We start from the raw sequence: 22,446 nt of genomic DNA, 5'->3' as shown, positions 1-22,446 counted from the left end.
TGTGGCTTTCACCAGATAATTTTTTCTCGATTGAAGATATTTAATTTGAAGGTCGATCAAAAGAAACCCAAATAGGCCATTCTTCGAAAATTGACAAAACCAAGTGGAACACGAAACGAAAGTGATTTATATTTTGTGAAAAATTCCGCCTCAGGGCCTACATCATGTTTGGGAATGCTGTGTGCAAGGTCTTTTTAGGGAAAAGAAGGAGAGAAAGTTGTTGGAAGGAAAAAGTATGAGGGGTGGATAGGAATCAATGTGTCCAGTAGAGACAGACGTATGAATCCATCCCTCCCACTGTGGTGCGAGGCCGAGAGGTCGAGAGAGAGAGAGTTCAGCTAAATATATAAATAAATGGTTCCTGGGGCGGTGGTACCCATTCCCGCCCCCCAAATTGACATGAAAAACTCGAACGTATGCAATATATTTATTGTTCCAACGAACATTACCGGAACTGCAAACATGTAACTTCACAGTAGAGCTGCTTAAAGTTGCAAAAATACAGCTTTTGCAATGAAAAATTAGTGTTTTATGCAAAATGTCCAAGCAAAAACAATGCTAGAGCAATGTTATCAACTTGCACATCTGACATTATTCGTTAAATTAGATAATATCGGTTTTTTTAAGATTTACCCTACTTTCAATGGGTAAATCAAATAGTTTGGTTTTTGGTTTGCTCTTAATAATGCAGAAACACTCTCCATTAACATTATCTAATATTTATAAATTCCTATCGACAAGTAGTTGGTTCGAAAAAATGCTGCTCGAATAATAACAGCAAAAAAATCGTGCTAAGACTAGACTATTCACAACATAAATAGGTACATAATAACGTTGATAGGTAGGTACTCTGCGCACGTAGATCCCGCCCCGGGCAGCGAGACAGATTCCCACGCAGATGCGCCTAAAACCTCCCAAAACACCTACAACCAACCACTTACAGTAAAATAAACTGCACAATTAAGTCCGTTAAAGGCAGAAAAATATATTTGCGAATATTTTACTCGAATCCGACACCAATTTACTGCGAAAATCGCCATTTAACGAATCTAATCTGTTAATCAAAAGAAAATTTGAATAACGGTAACCTTTCAGACATATGGCCACGGCTAGAGGTAATTAGCAATATTCGTAATTAAACGATTTCGACGTTCTGGTCGTGATTCTATTACATACAAGAAGTGGCCTAATGAGTTTTTTGATTTATTTATAATATATCATGTACTTCGCACTCGCAGACGATGCATTCAATCAATTCTGACGGTTATCAAAACAATACTTATTTACCTACGTGACAATAATGGAGGAGGATAACGATGATATTAATGACACTTTCTATTCTCGTATTCAGTTGAGAGGATAGGACTTCGCACATAATATATTATTGATCATCTGACGATTGTGGGGGTTACTCCAATGTCTAATATGAACGTCAAAAGCGTACATATCTTCATAAATTCGCGTTTAATTATATTTTTTAAAATTTTAATTGATACTAAACATGTAAGTTACTGCGAAAATATTTTTTTTCATTTCAGTTAACACTACTTTATTTAATCATAAATCGCACAATTGATCTAATTTTCTGTATCACATCTGCCCCGATGATGGACACTTTCCGAATCAATGCTGTATGAAACATTGACTAAATAATGAGGTAGTGCAATACGACCAAAATTAAATCATTATAATTGCCGTGAAAATCTCAAATCATTCTAATTTTCTGTAATTTATGAAACACATAATATATATGTCGTAGTGAAACGTCATTTATTGTGTATTAAAATTTTATTTACTAAATTGTTTATGTAGTGATTGTATAAATAAATGTTTGAGTTTTGTGAGTAATTATCATATTTTTTTATAATCACTATTAATCGGTGAAAAGTTGTAAGTAAATAAAAAACAAAATGCAAATACGAACCGTTTCAAAGGTGTCACAACATTTTCAAAAATATAAATAATTAGAAACACATATAGCGCGGGAACTTTGAAAATAAATAACAGTTGGTCAAAATTGTACTTCACGCCCACACACTGTCACCGTCTCCGTAATACTAGCGCCACTTCGCCCACTTCAGATGTACCGCTGCGAGCACCTAAGCTAACTTTACATGTTTACAAAAGGTGGCAGGCATCACCTGGTTAGCTAACAGTACGCCAAGCAAATTTTCGAACCTTTTTATGATTTGGTTTTGTATTGATTTGGTTTATCTTTTTGGATCGGTGCCTCCGATGGTAAGAAAGTGGGGAAAGAAAATTGTGAAGTGTGTGAACAAATTTTAAATAATAAGGCTTAGTTTAAAAGGTTTAGTTGCGTATTTTAGGTTATTGTCATTTATTAACATTAAGGCGATGCACTAGGTCGTGTAATATTTTAAATTGAGCCGTTATCAATAACAACCCTTACGTAGATAGCGATAAGGTTTAAATTCCCGCTTAACACCATCCGCCTGTTTTGATTTATCCAAGAAAAAAACATTGCCAAAAAGTGCCTTTTATTTTATTTTGTGGATGTTCAGGCATAAATATTTTTTTTTTCAATCATTTTATAAATAACTTAATTTGCCACATTATACAATAAAATCATAACCGAAAATGGGTTCGTAAGTAGGAGATTTTGAACTTTAAAGCAGTTTTCATAGGCCTTATACTTTATTTTTTTCTGGGCTTATAAAAAGACTTATCTAAAAAACACTCGACTATTTAAAAGGCTCAAAGATGTATTCTACTCGTAATATTTAATTAAAGCATCTGAAACATTTCTAGGCGACCAAATTTTCAAACCAAAAACACATGATTTTACATTACTACGTATGGCATCGCCTTAAGTGAAACCTTTTGAATAACGTTTTGAAACCAAAGTTTTTAAGATAGGCACTCATTTAGTATATACACATTTTTTTTAATAAAACCGTTATTTCTATTCTCCTCCAATTCTGTTCTCATTTTGTCACAAATTATTATAACTTAAGTCTTTGTGGCCGATAAATATTCTGCGTGTTTAAAACCTTAAGTGTCAGCTACACTACTCGCTTCGACGCTTCGACGAAGTCCTCGACGAAGTTAGCCGAAGTTCGAAGTGCGTGCGCACACACTCGTGCAACTTGGCGAGTAACGCTTCGAGTCCTTTGACTCGGGCGCATTTACCGACAACAATCGGAAGTCGGGCGAAGCGAAGCGAAGTTGCCCGAAGCGAAGTGAAGTTCGTGCCCACACTATCGTATTCGGTCAACTTCGATCAACTTCGCGAGTAGGCTTTTATAGTCCAGCTACACTACTCGCGAAGTTGATCGAAGTTGACCGAATACGATAGTGTGGGCACGAACTTCACTACGCTTCGGGCAACTTCGCTTCGCTTCGCCCGACTTCCGATTGTTGTCGGTAAATGCGCCCGAGTCAAAGGACTCGAAGCGTCACGGCATAAATAAACCAATCACTGACTGGTTGGACTGAGTTACTCGCGAAGTTGCACGAGTGTGTGGGCACACACTTCGAACTTCGGCTAACTTCGTCGAGGACTTCGTCGAAGCGTCGAAGCGAGTAGTGTAGCGGCCGCTTTAAATTTATACACGTTCACTTACGCATTTGATGTAATATCCTTTTGTTAACCATGTAAGTCCCTAAGCTTTTGGGGTGGCGACATTATTATTTTTGGAAAATAAATGGATAATAATATTTACAATGCAAGGTGTCCGGGGGGCGTATTTAATTTTCTGTGTTCAATAAGAGGCAGTACTGTCTTGAAACACGCACGGGTTTGTTAAGCTAATTCTCTTTCCAAATCCGTGTTCAATTCAAGGCGCGCGTCCTCCAATCGTGCACGGGTTAGGAAAGCAAACTGTGTTTTTTTAACCTGTAACCGGAGCATAAAACAGAAAAAATATTAGTGCTACCTAAAGTTTTAGTAACCCAAAAGATGCTGATTTGGTTTTTTGTATATTTGAGCAAAATATGAGATTCAAATAATATTAGGAAAATACGTATTTTCGAATAAAGTTGTCATTAAAATTGGGTAATTTACATTTTCGAGGATTCTGCAAACCTGGAATAATCTTAATTAAGGCAGAGTTTACTCCCGATTTCTCAGAAAATGAATTCAAACATGCTGGACGTAGTGCGCGGGCTCACCACCATTCCGACTAAAGATGATCCGGAAAGGGTTAGATAATAAGACAAAGTTCATTTACGCCACGAAAGTTATGGAAATAAGTCGTGTGATCATCACAAAGATATGTGCATTCGAAGGTGGATAAAGACGAACGAATGAGTATTTTTAATCCAGCAGGAATAGAATCACCTCCCAAAATTAATGCGCTTTATCCCCGGACACCTGTATATAAAAAATTGTATGTTTTTTCTGCGATCAGTATATATGTGGTATCTTGGTATTGTTTCCACCAAGTTTTTTTTAATTATTGTTGCAATACAATCATAGAGGTAAATGCCAAATTTGGTCGTGACAAACCGTCCAATGTAAATTTTCCGTAATAAGGAATAGATTTATAAATATATCAACAATCAGAATCACCCAAAATTTGTCAATATCTGTACAATATTTGACTCAAGATTTATGTAGTATGGTCACCGTATACTTGTGTACAATCCCTCGAGCAGGTAGGTAAACGTACCTGGTCGAAGTACATACTGGTTAATATCTCTCTTACAAGTGAGCAAAATATGAGATTCAAATAATATGTGTCATTAAAATTGGGTAATTTGAATTTTGAAGTTTTTGAGCCCTTGGTATAATCATAGTTTAGGGAGAATTTACTTCCGACATCCGCGCAACGCGTGGCATTCTCCCGGAAAGGGTTAAACTCCAAAATGTTCTATTGGCCATAATTTTTGCTTTTTCATTTTGTTAATTCTTGTGGTTTCTTGTTGCTGTGTAAAACATGTATTTACTTGTGAAATTTTTAAGAAATATGTGTATAATATTCCTACCTTGAGGAAGTCTCTCAGCCAAATGACCTCTGGTTTGGGGTCACCAATGACCTCGCATAGGATGACTACCGTGTCACCCTCCTTGGCTTCGGAAGAACGAGGCTTCTTGGTGAACATGGGTTCCTTGGAGTACCTGGAAAATAAATTGGTTTGCAGTCTTCTTTGTCGTTCTCCCACAGGTGTCTCTCAAATATCTTTGATTCTCTCCACTCTCTACTCTAGGTCCTCTCAAGGTAGGCAGGGATTGTTCAATGCTGCACCACCCATAAAAAATATATCTATCAAAGGTAGGTAGGCGTTGTTCAATGCTGTACCACCCTTAGAAATAATGAGAAAGACTCAAAGAATAAAAGAAAGGTAACACATAATTAAAAATACATTTTTGGATGATGTTAATCCTATAAAAATAGAATTATTGGATTGGCACAGTTTGCTCCGCTGGCACTGAGTGAAATAGTGCGCTCGTACCTCTACAAACACTTAGGTAGCGCTGCCGTCACAAACAAAAAGAACTAGCGTTCACTTTCAACGCATATCAGCCGTGTTTTCGAATTTTTCCGCAGATCTACTATTTTTACAAAAAAATAAGCTCCTCTGTGATAGATTACCATGAATTACTTGAATTAATTCAATTAAGAGTGCCCAATATTAAACACATTAAACACTCCCCGATGCAACACTAACCTAAAACAAAAAGCATCCATTCACCACGCTTCAAATATTAAGAATATTTTTGAATTTGACTTATTCAACATATCACCTCACATTTACCAAACTAAAATTAATAAATAACATTCACACAATACACATTACTCTACACATGCTAGATCAAATCCCTTTATCTACCTCCCACCATCCCATCCCCGTAGGCTTTAGGAGCTCTTTTATATTCAGTAATAAAAATAAAAAAACATCAGTGAAAACCTATTATTTGTTTTTTACATATTTAACAGTACATTATAAAATAAACGTCGGTACATATATCGTATAGATCACATAACAGTAAAATCTCCTGCCCTCGTTGAAAACAAGATGGTAAATAAATTTACTTTTTTTGAATTTTTGAAATACTGGCGTACAGAGCTCTGGGCCAAAAAGGCCCCTTTCTCTTTCATCATGATTTTAAAATAGTGGTTGTTAAAAAATTTGTTTATTTGGTTGTTTGTGAAAAATTATTAGCATAGGGTCATGGATGCAATATGGGGAGGTTAAACTTTATAAAGGATTTGTTTAGGTTTTTTATTTGTGGTAGCTACGTACTTTTTCGTAGTACCGGGCGAGGCAATTTAAGGACGCGTTTTCATGGGTGAGAATACCTGCATAAAATATTTCCGCGAGACTTAAGATGTGATTTTTTAATAAGGGGGTTTCAGAATCTTTGTGGAGTTGGGTTACCCTTAACCATTTGGGGGGACCCAGGGCTAAGCGTATGGCTTTATTCTGAAATGTTTGAAGTTTTTTCTAAAGAGACTCTGAAGCGTGAAGCGGGGAATACTTAGGAAGTTCATATTATAAATGAGACCTCTGAGCCATACTTTGTCAAATGCTTTGCAGACGTCTAGGGAGAGGACTTCCGTGTGTTGGCGATAATTGAAACCGTTAGTTATTTCTTCGACCATCCGCAAGAGTTGGTGGAGAGTGGAGTGGCCCGATCGAAAGCCATGTTGGAAGTCGGTGATGAGCTTAAGTTCGTCAACTGTTTTTTAAGCCTGACGGGGATAAGTTTTTCTAGAACTTCTCATGCGCAGGGAAGAAGGCTGATAGCTGTGGATTTGGGCTAAAAGGGGATCTTTACCAGATTTGGGGATAAGAATAACGTCAGCTGTTTTAACGTCTTGTGGGAGTGCTCGAAGTCTAAATGACGCATTGCTGATGGCTGTAAGAGAGCAGACGGCTTTGGAAGGGAGGCATTTTAAAATTTTATTTGAGATTGAGTCCGGACCGGGAGATTTTTTCGTTTTGATTTTTCAATAATTTTTGTTATTTCCTGAGGGGTTGCGAATGGGATTGGATTGTCTGTCAGGATTTCGGCCATGATGGCTGAGACTTTGGGGAAAATTGTTTTCGAGACTCTCTACAAAAGTCTCGGCTTTGTCTCGAGAGGAATAAACTGTGCCTTTTGGGCCCGTAAGGGGACTTATTATGGTGGAGGGTTTTCTAAGGGTTTTTGAAAGTTTCCAGAATGCAGTTTTGTCGTCATCTAGAGTGGAAAAGTAAATTTACTTGACAAGTCAATTAAAGTACTTACGGTAATGAGGGCGTGATGAGAATAGGCGGCTGGTCGTAAGCTTCGGCGCGGTCTCCCCTGGGCGCCAGCACCTCCACACGCGCAGAGCAAGTCGCGCGCCCCACCATGTTGTTGGCCGTCACGGTGTACACGCCCGCGTCCCGCCGTGTAACCCATGCCAGCGTCATCTCTAACTCACCCTCGCGGTCTAGCGTAAACACGGCTCGTCTGGAAAGTTACAAGATTACAATGAATCTTTTTTTATATGCATTATAAGCAAATTTTGAAATTATTGAAGAAAAAAAAAAGAATATATACATTTATTCAGTACTCTCTCAGCAATCCGCCGCTCGATTGTTGGATAACAACTATAATCCGCCGTTGTTTTTAATAGTTGAAAGCACAAAATCAAGATCTGTAACTCGCCGGTGTTCAGTAAGTCGAGCGCTAAGCTTTATACTTGTACGCCGACGGTTAGTGTTATCACAAACGGTTAGTGTTACCCCTGCACAAACAGTTAATGTACCGCCATCTAGTTTTCTCTTGCTGACCATTTTACCAGTCAGGAGGGTTAACAATAAATTATTGTTGTGTTGAGACATTTCGGTTAGACATCTATTTATTCGAGCAACCGTCGCGTGTGTTTCTGTTTGTTTCATTCTGTAATGTTTTTTTGTTTAAATAAGTTCAAAAAAGGAGCCTTCTCGAAAGCGTAAACATGACATCTTAACTTTAATCCAAAATTGTTAATTTTACGACAGATCGATGGCGGTGTTCGTTTGTGTTTACGAAATATCTGTTATTATTACTGCCTATTTTGTTTTTTGTGCTATAATCTTCCGCTTTCGCCATTTGTGACGGGGTGTGTCTTTAGGGAAAATATGTAATTTATGTGGACTGATATGTCAATTCTCGTATTTAGAAAGTTTTAAAATTAAATGTCTAGAATAAATGACGTAGGACAATTTTTCTTTAAGTTTTTTTTTTTACATTTAAGTAACGGGAGATCAATACATATCACTGAATTCTAGGTGCAACGAATATGGCATAAATGCATAACAATTGTGTGTTTTGTTTTATTTTGGCCGTATTTTTCATTAGTGCAAATTTGAAGTGTTTCTATAATGCAATATAGCATACTGAAAATGCCAAAATGGTTCCAATGATTAATTGCTTGTTTTTTACTGTGTATCTTCTTTAAAGACAGTAAAAAAACTGATCTTGAACTAAAAAAATAAATTCTTTTTGTGACTAGATACCAAGGTAGTGCATACTGGAATGTGCCACTTTTCAGTGGAAATTTGCATACATTTACATGCAAGGCTTTTGCATGTAGTTCCTTGTATTTAACGGTTCCATGACAAACTGTTGAAAAGTGACATAAAGGCGTGAAAAGTGATACCTAGTTAACTAAGTTTTTTTCAATCGGTAAAAAATATCTTGATCTAATTTATAATTCATACACAAAACCAAATACAATTTGACCTTATAACGGGGTACCCCAGTAAAGTCACATTATTTTCGATTTCATAAAAAATTAAATAATAATTATTTTTTATAAAATTCACTTTTCATAACATCACATCCGTTTTCAAATGTGTTCTATTTTGTCACTGTGCTGTTTTGTCTGGTTGCCGTATTTACTCTGGCTAAGAATGATATATTTTTAAATCTATGCTGGGTAGCGCGTTCTGAGTTATTATTTAAAATACTAACCTGCTTGGACGCAGACGAGTGCCGTCGCGATGCCACGCCACGCCGACGCTAGGGTAAGCCTCCACGCACGCCCGGATAACCAGATCCTCTCCCTCGTGCACGCGGTAGAGCGTGTCGGGCGCGAAGGTGAACTCGGGTGCCAGGTATGCGCGCAAGCCCTTGTCGACGGTAAGCGACGCCGCGCACTTGACAGCGCCTAGAGGGTTAGAGGCGTGCGCGGCGTAAATCGCGCTGTCTTCCAGTCGGGCGCTGGATATTTCCAGAGTGTGGAAGCGTTCGGCGCTGGAGAATGTATGACGCTCTGAAAATTAAAATATTCTTAATCGGAGCTCCTATTTTGATACATTCTGAACGAAAACAGTTACTAAAGTGGATAAAATTAAGTGAACATGACCAGCACTTTCAAAAGTAAATTATCTGTACCAGTTCAATTACAGTTTATCTGTAACGTACCATCCTGCATCAGGGGCTCTCCGTCTTTGGTCCACTGCAGCAGCGGTGCAGGACGGCCGTCCACACGGCACGTTAACCGCACTGGGTAGGTCACCTGCACGCGGCGGTCACGGATGCGCATGGAGAACACAGGTGCACAGTCCTCGGTCTCGCTCTCTCGGTACCTGGAAAACGTTGCAGGATGTTAGATGGAGAAAAAACCACCCTTTTGTATTCAAATCTAGAAGTCAACCACAGTAGAATTAAAACGTGCACCTTTATGAACCCAAAAGTTCCGACTGCACTTTGACTTCGTGATTTTTATTCATTCTTTTATGACAAAACGACAAACAATTGAGGTGACATTAACGTTTATAATACATTTTTCAAATAAAAAATTGTGTTTTTATATTTTTTCACTATCAGTAGTTTTAGTTACCAAAAGTTCCATTATTCATTTAATTTTTTTTATTTTTGCCTTAAAAATTTTAACATGAACTTATTTCTAAAAATAAAATTTGAAAGCGTTTATTCATCACCTTTCAAAAACAGTTTTCGGATCCGTTAAGAAATATTCCGACCTTCAGAACAGAACGAACAGAAAGGCCTGAGGCCTTATGAGCTAGAAAACATATATGATATCGCATGAATCGTGTATTTCATTAAAAAAATGCTCAGTATTCATAATATTACTGATTGAAATTGTTGATTGCAAGTTTTTGTGCAATTTGTCATTGCTTTATTCAGGTATAGCTAATTTGTAGCTAGGTACCTGTATATATTACTGATTGAAATTGTTGATTGGAAGTTTTTGTGCAATTCGTCATTGCTTTATTCAGGTATAGCTAATTTGTAGCTATGTACCTACACACCACTTTTTTATGTTTTTCAGTTCGTTTTATATGCTTTGTTATTTTTGGATAATAGTCAGTAAACAAATGTAATAAATGAACAAAAAACCCACTTTTTGAATTTCTCGTCCGCCTCCCAGATCTTCCTGTCGGTGACTACGGCCACTCGCGCGAAGGTGGTGGCGGTGCCGGCAGCCGTGGTGGCGCGACAGCTGAAGCGGCCGGCGTGGTGGTGCGCCACTCGCGCCACCGTCAGGCTACAGCGTCCGCCCGGGCTGGGCCCGTCGCCGTCGATTTCCTCCCCGTCACGGAGCCAGCACACGGTCGGCGTGGGCGAGGCGGACACCACGCACACGAGGGTCAGCGATTCGCCGACGAGAGCTTTCACCTGGAATTTTATGTATATGTAAATAATGTAATAAGTAATAATATATGTAAAGGAATAAGTACCTACCTAGAAATGTCTAAGATTCCTTTGTGTTTGAATTATGAATTTTTATTTTATTTTATACGCTTTTCAAATGTCATTGATGTGTTGTCTTGGTTACAAATTAAACAGCATTATTATTTTCTCGCTATGTAGCTGACATTTGAGTGATTGATATATTTAATTGTTTAATAAAAAAAGATCGACAAATAAACATTTAAATGTCGTTTCTTTGATTTCAGAGCAACACATTGTTTAATTTATTAATTTGTTAATATATAAATATATATTAAATTTTGTGAATGTGTATGGTTGGTTCCAACTTGAAAGATAGAATTGTTATGGTTTTCGAGATCAATTTTATTTTATTTTTATATTGTAACAATTTTTTCAAGATTTTTCATCCACAAAACCATTCAACCACAATTTTTAACGTCTCTACACCCCTACCCCAAATTATAAGTTCTCTAAAATACGATGGTGCTGGTCGAATTTTAACTTATTTGTAGTTCTTGAGGTTATAGATATCAATAGAAAAAAGTGTTTTACTTAAAATGGAAATGAAAATGGTACTAGCATTAAATACTAATTATTTTTTCAAAATATATAATTTTATAACAGTCCTGATGATGGTACGGAGGTACCGAAACCGGTAGATAGTAAAACATATCAATAAATTGACTTAAAACCAAGTATTTTCGTTTAATTTATTTAAAAACTAATTAGTTTAAGACTATTATATATTAGACTTATTAAGTCAAGTAGTACAATTTCTTCCATTTTTTTCAACATTAACCACAACGAGTACTGAGTTGTACAGGGTTTTCCAATAAGAGGTGTTATTTTGATATTCGATCGTAAAAGATCAATGGTTTCGTTGCTTGTGTGGCACGTAGCGCCGTCTTGTTGAAAGTGAACGTTGTCCTGATTAATACTATCCAATTCCGGCCATAAAAAAATCATTAATCATCTCTCGATAGCGCAATCCATTCACCGTAACTGTTGCTCCAGCCTCATTTTCGAAAAAGTAAGGTCCAATGACTCCGCCGAACCATAAACCGCACCAAACAGTCACACGTTGAGGATAAACAAGATAAAACAATAACTCTTGGGTTTTTCGAGCCCCAGATGCGACAATTTTGCTTGTTGACGAAGCCACCGAGGTGGAAATGGGCCTCATCACTCAAGATGATTTGCATTTGATTCACTCAAGTGAATTTTAATAATTTAAATGCGTTGTTGAAGCTTGTATCGTTCCATTTTTATTAATAATGTAATTTCCACTTGTCAAATGCCAAAAAATGACAGCTTCAAAAGTAACATCTACCGAAATAGCGGGCTATTAAAAATAATACCTCTTATTGGAAAACCCTGAATGAGAAAACGTACTTTATAAGAGCTAATCCCATCGTGATTTCTATATTAGGCATAGTGACAGTTCGCTTATAAATATAGTAATAAATAACATACTTGTCCCTGTAGCGGCGTTGTAAACTCTGGTAGCGTCGGTTTACCGCCAACCTGCACCGCGTTGCTCGACTGCTTTGACTCGCCCCAGCCGTACCTGTTGCGAGGCGTCACCCTGAAGAGGTAAGCGCCGGGCGCCATGCGAAAGGCGTCGAAGCCGTTGACAGGTGTGAGGCCGAGCAGTGCCCATCGCGCGCCGCCCTCGGCGCCCTGCATCCAGGCCTCCACGCGGTAGGCCAACACGGGAGCCGCGGAACCGCGCAGCGGGCGCACCCATCGCAGAGACACCCAGTCCGGGCCCAGTTCCGACACTTCGGGCTCACCGACTATGGCTTGCGGAACGTCTGGAATAGCGAAGGTCATTATTAAAACACTTGGATGCAATAAGAATATACATACTAACTATACACAGACCTGCGCTGTTTTCTCCTTCTTTTGTTGGTTAATAATCTTTGTTATATTTTGTTGTATTTCCAAAGACAATATTTAGACTTTTTAAAATTAATAACTCCAACTCACCTATAAAATAAGATATAATACCTGGGAATAATTCTATGCTCAATAATTTTGAAGAAAATGCCGATTTTATTGTCAGAGTAGATAAGGACGAATAAATACAATTTGCGGACTTAATATGTTTATATAAAATTATTCATGATAAACTTCTTACCACTAATTGTCTGAACAATATTCATATTAAAGTTCCTAATAGACATAACTTAAGGAGCCTAAATATATTCCATATTGAAATATTTAATAACAATATTGCATATTTCAATCCACTGTCTCGAACGTGTCGTCTGTACACTACAGTTGAATGCGACCTTATAGATATATTCGCAAACAGTCTCGCATATTTTAAAAAACAAATTAACAATTTTCTACCAATTTATGTTATGGAGAACAGTTAAGAGATATAATTGCTTTATTATTTTCTTTACTTTTTTTCCTTATCCTTTCTCTGTACATTTACTATATTTCATATTTAATATTCATGTCTTATATTTCTTTTTAATTATTATTATTTATGTTTTTTTTTCTTTCACTACTAGCATCTTCGCCTAATATCAACTAAACCTTGTTTACGCATGCTGTGAACATTTTTAATTGGGGTGTTAATATCTGTGCACATTTCCATGCAAATAATATAAATGTAATAATTGTTAACACTCTGTAAATGTTTCAAACAATAAATAAATAAATAAGAAAAATTACGAAAAAAAAATCAACCCGTAAAAAAAAAAGTTTTTTTAAAACATTAATACCTACGTCTAGTATTCTTAGTAACGCGGTTGCTAAAAAAATACCAAATAATCCAGAATAGAGCGATGAGACAAATGTTGAATGTAATAAATGTAAACCAATCCAGTAAATACTAAAGCGAAATACATATACTTAATGAGTGTTAAAAATATCTTTAACGTTTTAATTTTTATCCACAAAGTTTTTAACAATTTACAACCATCTTACTTCAGAGACAAACTACAGTATACTAAAGACTTCCAAAAACACACCATACAAGATAAAAAGAAAAAAATAGACTGAAATATTTGAACAAATCAAAAACACAGAATTGTTTGCTCCATAAAAGAATCCAAATGAATTCTTAATGAAATTAAAATATACATAGAATAAGCGTGTTTAAAGAAAAATGAAAAAAATATGTACGTAATAAGTATGTATTAGAAATAAGAAAAATGAGAATTGTAATGTATAAATGTAACTATGTTTTCACTAGACCACATGAAGTGGATCTATTTTAAGTTTAAAGATAAATAAAATGAAAAAAAAAATTATAATATTATTTTTGAAATATAATGTATATCAAAAATAATATTATTATTTTTGAAATTAATGAGTATAATTATATTATATAATAAATATTAAATATTATATAATTATAGATATAATTATATTATATAATTATAATTATATTTGATGAGTAAAACCTTAAATTGTAATATTTTGATCATTAACGACAATAATAGCCACTCCAAACGATTTTCTGATTTTGTTTGTTTCTAATTTTCGTATATCGTATGTCGTGCTCAATGATTAAAAAAATGTTATTACCTTTTATTTTGCAATTGTTGCTAGTAGTTTTCTATTTTTTTCCAAACTTTACTTTTTATCCAATACTCTTATATGTATTTTGTTTTATTTACTATCAATCTGTTTAATGCTCCTAATAAACAATAAACAAATGAATGTAAATATTATCCATTTTTTAGTCTTCAACAATGAATTCTTTTCACAGAAAGTGTAATTTTATTTTTTCTTTTCAATGAAAATTATCATTGTTACCACATTTTTAACATCAAATTTTAATATTTTTTAAAATTTAATTTATATTTCTTTTACACTTTACAATTTATGTCCTTCGTAAATAATACTTCACATATCATGGTAGCCGCATATAGATTATATAATGTAATTACTAGAATAATAATATAACGTCGAAATAAAAATATAAATTAAACCATATAAAAAAGCAAAATGCATAATCATAATAAAAATATACATTTTTTAATTTAAATGAGACTGGATGATATTAGATATAGTTAAATTAAAATACACACACATAAGTTTAATTGACTTTCAATAAAATTAAGGCCACTAATACTATAAATCCAATGAGATTTTGCAGACTAGCAGAGTTTTTAATAAACGTAGATATTTTTATTTCACTGTATATAAATATTTCATCTTTATTCTTTTAAATTATGCTCCACCTACAATTTTTTCAATTTCTTATTTTAATCATCGATAAATGGCTAGAAGAAGAAAAAAGACTATGTGACGTTTACGTTGTGTAATAAAACATTATTTATAATTTAGGGTGGTGAGGTGATTGAGCTGACACAGTTCATGACCTGAAAACGATGTGTGAAAATGATGGGCGGAGTGAAGAATGGCTGAGGGGAGGTTGGGGCAAATACCTTCCGTGGGCACTAGACAAAGCTCATCCAATTCCATGATCAAGTCACGTTTCGACAATGATGGACGTCTTGCACACTAAGTTCCCTCCACTCTGAACAAGGGATTAACGAAATTGACTGACAAAGACTGGCCGCGCCAAAAGTTGCATAATTTTATTCGAAATCTGAGCCAGTATTATTGCAAGTGCTGTCAAAGTCGAATCTATTGATTTTGCCAATATGCCAAAAGCCTTTTAAAATTGTCGATACATTAAAACTGCGTTAATGCGTTAGGCCAGTTTTGCGTAATGCTTAAATGAATCAGGTCGATAAGCACTAGGGTCGTGCTCTCACAAATTAATTTAAAGTGTCTAATTTATACAAATTATCAGGCAAATTACTATTCTATAACATAGCATTTTATGAAATTATATTTGGATTGAGGAGTCGCTAAAACACAAGAAGTACATTCTACTCTAGGTTAAAAACTAACAACCTTTTTTTTAACCAAATCAAAATTGGTAATAGAATTTTACACAAATAGTTTATTTTATGCTGAATATGACCTTCTTACGGTTAAAGATGAACAAAAATTCCGTTTAATTAGCGTCCAAGGTAGCTTTTGCGAGTTCTTTCTTTAATAAGCACATGCATTCGACATTATTTGTATGTAGAGGTTTTGAAAGAGGTGACAGACTGCTAATAATCAAAAGATTTTTCTAACGAAGATTGATCTTTTGATTGTAATAATTCGTTCTTTATGTTTTATAATATTTAATGCCAATACTTAACCCCTTATAATTAACATCGTAATATGCATATCATCTAAAACATACATTTTGTCTTCAGTTTAAAGTAAAATATTTATAAAAATACATGTCCTGTTTTTGTAAGATAATAATAGCAGCACATTTCGTGGAACACTAAAAATATATAAATATTTCAACATCCATTATGTGATAAAATCTGTAAATTAGAGATTTTTATTTTTAATTTGAAACCTCGTGCAATAAATTTGATCTGCTCGAATAATCGGGAACCCAAATGTCTAATCTACTCATCCAATGAATGCGTTAGGTTCACGTCTGCGAACCAATTTATTTTTGTTCACGCTGACTAACGAGCTCTATCTCTTGTGTAACTGACGAGATAAATATATCCACAGTGTGTTCGTCATGTCACACACCAATTAATAATCCTCGAGTAAATATCACTAAAAAAATAACACATTTGCGAGCGAAAGGGCGTCAGATGCGAGATTCTGAAATAGTTGTAATTATGTCATAAATTGAGTTTTTTTACAGCAGGATATTATGACAGATTTTGTGTTATGCATGTAATTGTTTAAATGGTTTACAAATTGATGTGAGTTTTTTTCGCCAGAGAGAATTCTTTATACTCAATGAGATCAATTGATATAATTCGCACATACCCATCGCCTAACACGTAGAATGTGGAATAATATGTAGAAATTGTGAATTTGTACAGAATTTAAAATTTTAAAGAATTCTTGAATCTTAATGTGAATTCATATCTGTATCGTAGTATATTTCATTTCAATCTTCTGATATTTGTGCATACGCGTATTTAGGATTAAGCTTTCTAATAACATGCCTAATAAATTTATCATCATAATATTTTGGGGAATTATTTATGATTTAAGGTTTTTATCAAAATTGTGAAATATATTCAGAAATCAATGTAATTTTTAAATTTGTTTCTATAATAAAAAGGTATATGCTTGGGTACCAAATTTACAACATATACATTTAAATATATTTACAACAGAAGGTCTTTAAGCAAAAAGTTTAAAATTCTCGGTATTAAATGATTTATTAAACAGTCGTTTTTGTCTAGCGAAGGTAGAAGTTGCTGTCGCCCGTAAAAACAATGTAAATCAAACGTACGAAAGGACCTGTTTTGAAGACAATAGAAATAAAACGATTATAGTAGAAACAGTTTTAAAATAGTCACTCTTCACTCGCGTTTTTTGTTGAAGTTTACATTCGACGCAATATTCGATTAGTTTTATAATAACATATTATTAATATGGGAAGTCCTGGGGTAAAGCACATACACTTCGCGAGGTGATTCTACATGACGGTAGAAGTTAAAAAATAAAATTATCGTTTTCAAAAATATTTTTCCAAAGAAGATTTTTTTCTCGTTAAAAAATTTAACGTTTTACTTGAAAAACAACATTAAAATATTGGATTAATTTATCCCTATTACTTGTATGTACTATCATTCAAAATCACCTCACGAAGTTAGTGCACTAGAACTAATTAACTAACCATCACGCCGTTTCTCCGAAGGGGTAGGCAGAGAGGACGGACTGCCATACAACTCAGTCTTGGCACACACTTCTTGCCTCATTCACATTCATACATAATCTTCTATTATTCTGACTCTTGACATGGCCCGACTCGAGTATCTGATTCATTTGATCGTGCCATGTCTTCTTCGGGCGTCCCCGACTTCTGCTATCATTGCATTGCATAATCTACAATAATTTACAAATTACAATGAAATAAAAAGGTGTTTATCTTTAATATTATTTCTTGAGGCCACAATAGAAGTTTGAAACATAAACATCTTATCTCCACAATAATATAAGTTGACCAAGCATGCACAGGTTGTCTATGACTGATAGTAAGCACAACACAAACAGGTAGGCATTAAGTGATTTCTTGCGAATTGTAAATATATAAATTTGTAGTAAGGCTGTGTGGCCCGGCGCCAAGCGTTTATACCTTGATCTGCGGTGAGATAATTTAAGAAGTCCGATACCAGCGACTCGCGAGATGACCAACTCCTTCTGAGTGTCGTCAAGGACAGCTCGCCCTCCGCGGGCAAGCCCACCTCCTCGCCGACCATCTTCCCCGGGGGCACGATAACCTATCGACCTGATTATGTGTTTGGGATCACTCGGGATCGCGCCTGCACATTGTTATGGCAGTTTCCATCGCCGTTGTAAGAGTACTGAAATATGCAGACTGGGGGATACTCCGCACGGCTGTTTTTCCACTCAACTCGCGCCTAGAATTCTTATTATTAGAAAAGTGAGAGTCCGGGAATCTACGCCCTGCGGCTCGTAGGCGGGCCGGGCATTATTCTCACTATGAATATCTTCATCAGCAGCCGCTGCCATCATTTCATAATAATTCACCATTTACTAGAACAAGCCTCTATTCATATCAAATCTCTGAAAACAGGTACATTGATAAAATCCATTCATTTTATCGAGATTTTTTTTTTAGAAATATCGTACTTACATATTACGAAAATTAAATTAATACTCAATAATGTTTGGTTTTCGTTCGAATAATGCGACTTTAACAGTTTTAATCGTATATTTACAAGCTGCATCGTTCGTTCGGGTGAAAGTAACATCGAGCAGCAGGCAATATTTGATGATATTAGGAAATCAAATTCTCAGGTTAATAACCCTGTTCCCCGTTTGATGTGTATTATAAATTATAAAATTTCTATATAAACTTAACTTAAATAACGTTTATAATATTTTTAATAAACAAATACTTTTTATACCTACGTTTACATATTATTTAATGCTTTTTACTAACACTCATACTTATTTTTTATACTTATGCTAATGGCACAAGTTGTGTTGAATGTATTAAAATAAATACATATGGGTTGCCGGATTATACGTAATCTGACAATGACTACTTTTCTAAAAAAGTTTAACAATCCGAAAATTCAAATAAGTTTAAAAAAATCTGTAGGTACTATGAACAAAGAAAAAAACCATTTCTCACTGCTTTATGCATGTTCGAGAAATCCTCGGATCTAATTGGACATAGATTTGCATTTTCGTGAATAATATCTACTTAGTCTTGCAGTGACTGCACCATTACACATTTCATTGGAAAGAATCTCACTAAATAACCTAAAGTATTTATTTAAGCTATTTAAATATGATATCAGGTGTTACACTTAATAAATCACCTAAAATTAATATTTTGATTTGCCCTTATTTTAGGTGATTTATACATTATTTATTTAAAAAATCGTCAATCAGAAAAGTAAATCGATTTCTTGATGATTGCACATAATATATGACCCAAATTTAGCACATTTCAGTTAACACAAGGTGTTATGTGAAATGTACCCACTTACCGATATTACCTACCAGGAGACTGGTATGCAAATCTTCGGGGCTAGGTGCAGATTAAAAATACATGAAATTGTGTGTCAACCTGCCAACTACAAAATAATTTCTAATTCGACAGAATTAAAATAATAAAAAATGTAAACAGTTTGTAGCATACCTCTGAGATATGTGACGTCAGAGTAGTTGTAGTCGGAGAGGCTGGAATTAGACACCGAAGACTCGGAGTCCAACCTTTGCCGGACCTGGACAAGGACAATAAGACATCAAAGTAAATTATTGCAAATACTTAACATACAGTTGGCATGTCACGTTTCATTGAATTGGTTACGTACGTTGGTTTATAAAAAACAACCAGAAAAAAATAAAGTAATTTTTTTACATTTTTTTAAAAATGCATTTTCTTAACTTAAAGCCGATCGGGTAGGACCGACATTTATTTCGCATATTAAATGTTAGAAGGTCATACGATTTCATAGAAATGCCTATGTCCGTGAATGTGTTTACGATTGCTACCAACAGTTGATGGAATGTATTGTCATCGACAACGAGTCTATTAGCCGAGATTCAGTTCGATCGAATGTCTGGAAGTAGATTAATTTAAGTTTCTAAGATGTGCACGCATTCATTATTGGAAACAAATCGAAATTAAAACGAAAATAGAAATAAAATGTATGAGATTGCGCAGTAACAAATATTGGAATTTGAATGTTAGTAGTTGTTTTTTTTTCTATTCCTACTCTGAGGTTTCCTCAACGTCATATGTCTTAGGGGATACTGTACGGTCTGGCAAACAAAGCATTGCGCCTAATGTTAGTTGTGTTGAAGCAGATATCACATTTCTGAACTCCCATAATTTGGGCAAATCTGGCGTATACTTCAAGATTTCCCCAAGCTTTACGGAGGAAGACAAAAATGGACGGAAAAAATACGAAAGCCATCAAGTTATTCCATAGTCCCGTTTTTGAGTTTAGACTAAACGAGTCGTAAGATCTGACCTCTCTCATATGTCAACATCCACTTCAACCATGTACAAAGCAGGTGTTTGTCTCGCCGTCTGTGATAATGCAATGGTGCTGCAGGGATCAATAACGCTAGTTATTTGGAGCACATTCCGTTATTGAAATAAAAAAGGGATCAAGATCTTAATGTTGGAAAAAATCTTCTAGTTCTTATAAACGTTAGGTACACCTGCAATGTTTAGTAAAAAATGTATATATCTATGTTTAGCATATATAGTGCGAGATTAATATCTCGAAAGTGTTAACCGGAATATTTGTGATTTATCACTTTCTTGGAACAATTGTTTATAGGGGGGTAGTTTGGATTTTACTGTACATACGCATAATAATATCAAATCTCTCGGTTTCCCTTCAGAGTTGATTTTTATGCAATTTTCAGGGGATTTGGATTATTATAGTAGGTTCAACCTAACCAATTATTCCATAGGAAAGGGATGGTTCAATACATACTAATAAAAGATCTCATCGAGTACACAACTTTGACATTCGCGGAATGCGCTAACATAATATAACATCAAACCGTCAACACCGTAAACATGTAGGGATAAAAAAAAATTAATCCATCCTATAAAAAGACTGATAAACCTCCTAGACTCTTAAAAAAGGAAATGCTGTTTACTGTTTACTATGGATACCATTCTCCTTGTCACGAAATTTACATTTTGTCCAACTTTTTCGTTTTTGCTGTACATGTACATGAGATCTCCTTTCTCAGTCGTCTCCGATATCTTTCCATTCGTCTGTTGTTATATTATAAAATTTTGTCCGTAAAATAATATTATTAAAAAAGTTAATGACATAAAGACGGATTAAACAGAACAGTGACAAAACAGAGCGTTTGGTTAAGTTATGTTTGTTGTTTATTTGTTATTTTTCAACGATTTTCCACAATGTTCTGTGCTGTTTGGCAAAGTCTTTTTTCATGATAATTTTGAACTTACAAAGACAGTGACGAAGGCCCTATCACACCCGTAGCAGTTCTTAGCCAGGATGCAGTAGGTGCCCGCATCTGACATCTGCGCCCGCTTCAACGTGAAGCGCACGTAGTCGTCTGAGGCTTCCTTCAGCGAGCGCCAGCTGCCCGTCAGCTCGCGCACCCCCTTCATCCAGATCACTGAAAAATAACCAGTCTTTGTTCACTCATCGCCGTCGGCAGATTGGAGTGTGCCGTAAGCCAACCGCAATAACCTCTCCATCTAATATTATGCATCGTTCATGAGAAAGATGAAAACGTGTCAACGGATCTGGTAACAAAACCATCACTAAGAATAAAAATGTCGCCTTATCGCCTTATCTGAATAGAAATGTTCTGAGTAGCCATATCTGAATAGATGTGTTCTAAGTAGCCATATCTGAATAGATATATTCTCTTAACAATAATGTACAAAGAAACTCTATGAATTATTTTAAAAATTAACAAAATGACACGTATTCGAATAACAGTAGCATTAGTTAAAAAAAGTCACCTTTAGGTTTAGGATCTCCTTGTGCCCTAAGAGACACGGTGAAATCATCTCCCTCGCTCACGGTAAGATCGGGGTCTGGCCTCGCAAGCACCGTGGCAGGCTTGCCGCTTCTCAGTGCACCCGGGGGCAGAACACTGACATTGGCCACGGTGGCCACGAGCCCGTGCTCGTTCCTCACGGTGCACGTATACACCCCAGATTCCTCGGTACTTGCGTTCTCCACAGCAAGGGTATGGACGTTGCGATCAGCAAAGGTGCGTGCTCTTCCCGGCGGTAGGGGTACTCCACCACGCCGCCACTCCACTTCAGCTGCGCCACCTCCTACCTCCACCTGCAGGGCGATCGTGCCGCCCGCGGGAACAGCATGGTCAGCTAGCACGCGGCAGAAGTAGGGGCGACGTGCTTCGTGCGCTGACCGGGCACTGCGCACTGACTCGAAGCGTAGTGGTGAACTGGCCAAGTGCATGTCTCGACCTGCGAAGGCGTAAAATATATTAATTAATACATTATTATTATTCGTCCACCATATTTTTTACGATTGCAATCTTTTTAACATCCATGGCGATATTCGTATTATTAAACTTACCAGAAAATTGCACTTGGTGATTGATCTCATCACTCCACAGTGGGTTCTCTGCCTTGCAAGTATACCTGCCGCTGTCACTAGGATCTGGCCTGCTGATAAGCAGCCTGCATACACCGTCAGCCAAATAGTGCATCTGATAGCGTCCATTGGCTGCCAGTACTTTTCCATCCTTTACCCAAGATATGGTGGGTCTGGGCTGACCACGAATGCGACATTCCAGAACCAATTCATCTTCGGCAATATGGTAAGTATCTG

At 35.9% G+C, this 22,446-nt stretch overlaps 1 protein-coding gene across 3 annotated transcripts in view; it reads right to left on the bottom strand.

The window, feature by feature from the left end:
* LOC149409379 (uncharacterized) overlaps positions 1-22,446 on the bottom strand; it is a 110,007-nt gene that overhangs the window by 24,948 nt on the left and 62,613 nt on the right. For all 3 annotated transcript variants that reach the window (XM_089649874.1, XM_089649876.1, XM_089649875.1), the window contains exons 8-17: positions 22,192-22,443; positions 21,606-22,079; positions 21,081-21,253; positions 19,278-19,362; positions 12,071-12,411; positions 10,287-10,561; positions 9,344-9,507; positions 8,891-9,191; positions 7,196-7,402; positions 4,948-5,080 (exon numbers count right to left, since the gene is read on the bottom strand). In XM_089649874.1, the coding sequence (XP_089506000.1) occupies positions 4,948-5,080; positions 7,196-7,402; positions 8,891-9,191; positions 9,344-9,507; positions 10,287-10,561; positions 12,071-12,411; positions 19,278-19,362; positions 21,081-21,253; positions 21,606-22,079; positions 22,192-22,443 (2,405 nt within the window). The remainder of the gene's footprint in view (positions 1-4,947; positions 5,081-7,195; positions 7,403-8,890; positions 9,192-9,343; positions 9,508-10,286; positions 10,562-12,070; positions 12,412-19,277; positions 19,363-21,080; positions 21,254-21,605; positions 22,080-22,191; positions 22,444-22,446) is intronic.

Source organism: Hesperophylax consimilis, chromosome 31 (assembly GCF_061612785.1).
Source record: "Hesperophylax consimilis isolate HC1 chromosome 31, BYU_Hcon_1.0, whole genome shotgun sequence".
NCBI classification, from domain to species: domain Eukaryota; kingdom Metazoa; phylum Arthropoda; class Insecta; order Trichoptera; family Limnephilidae; genus Hesperophylax; species Hesperophylax consimilis.
This window is presented reverse-complemented; position numbering and strand designations above follow the sequence as displayed.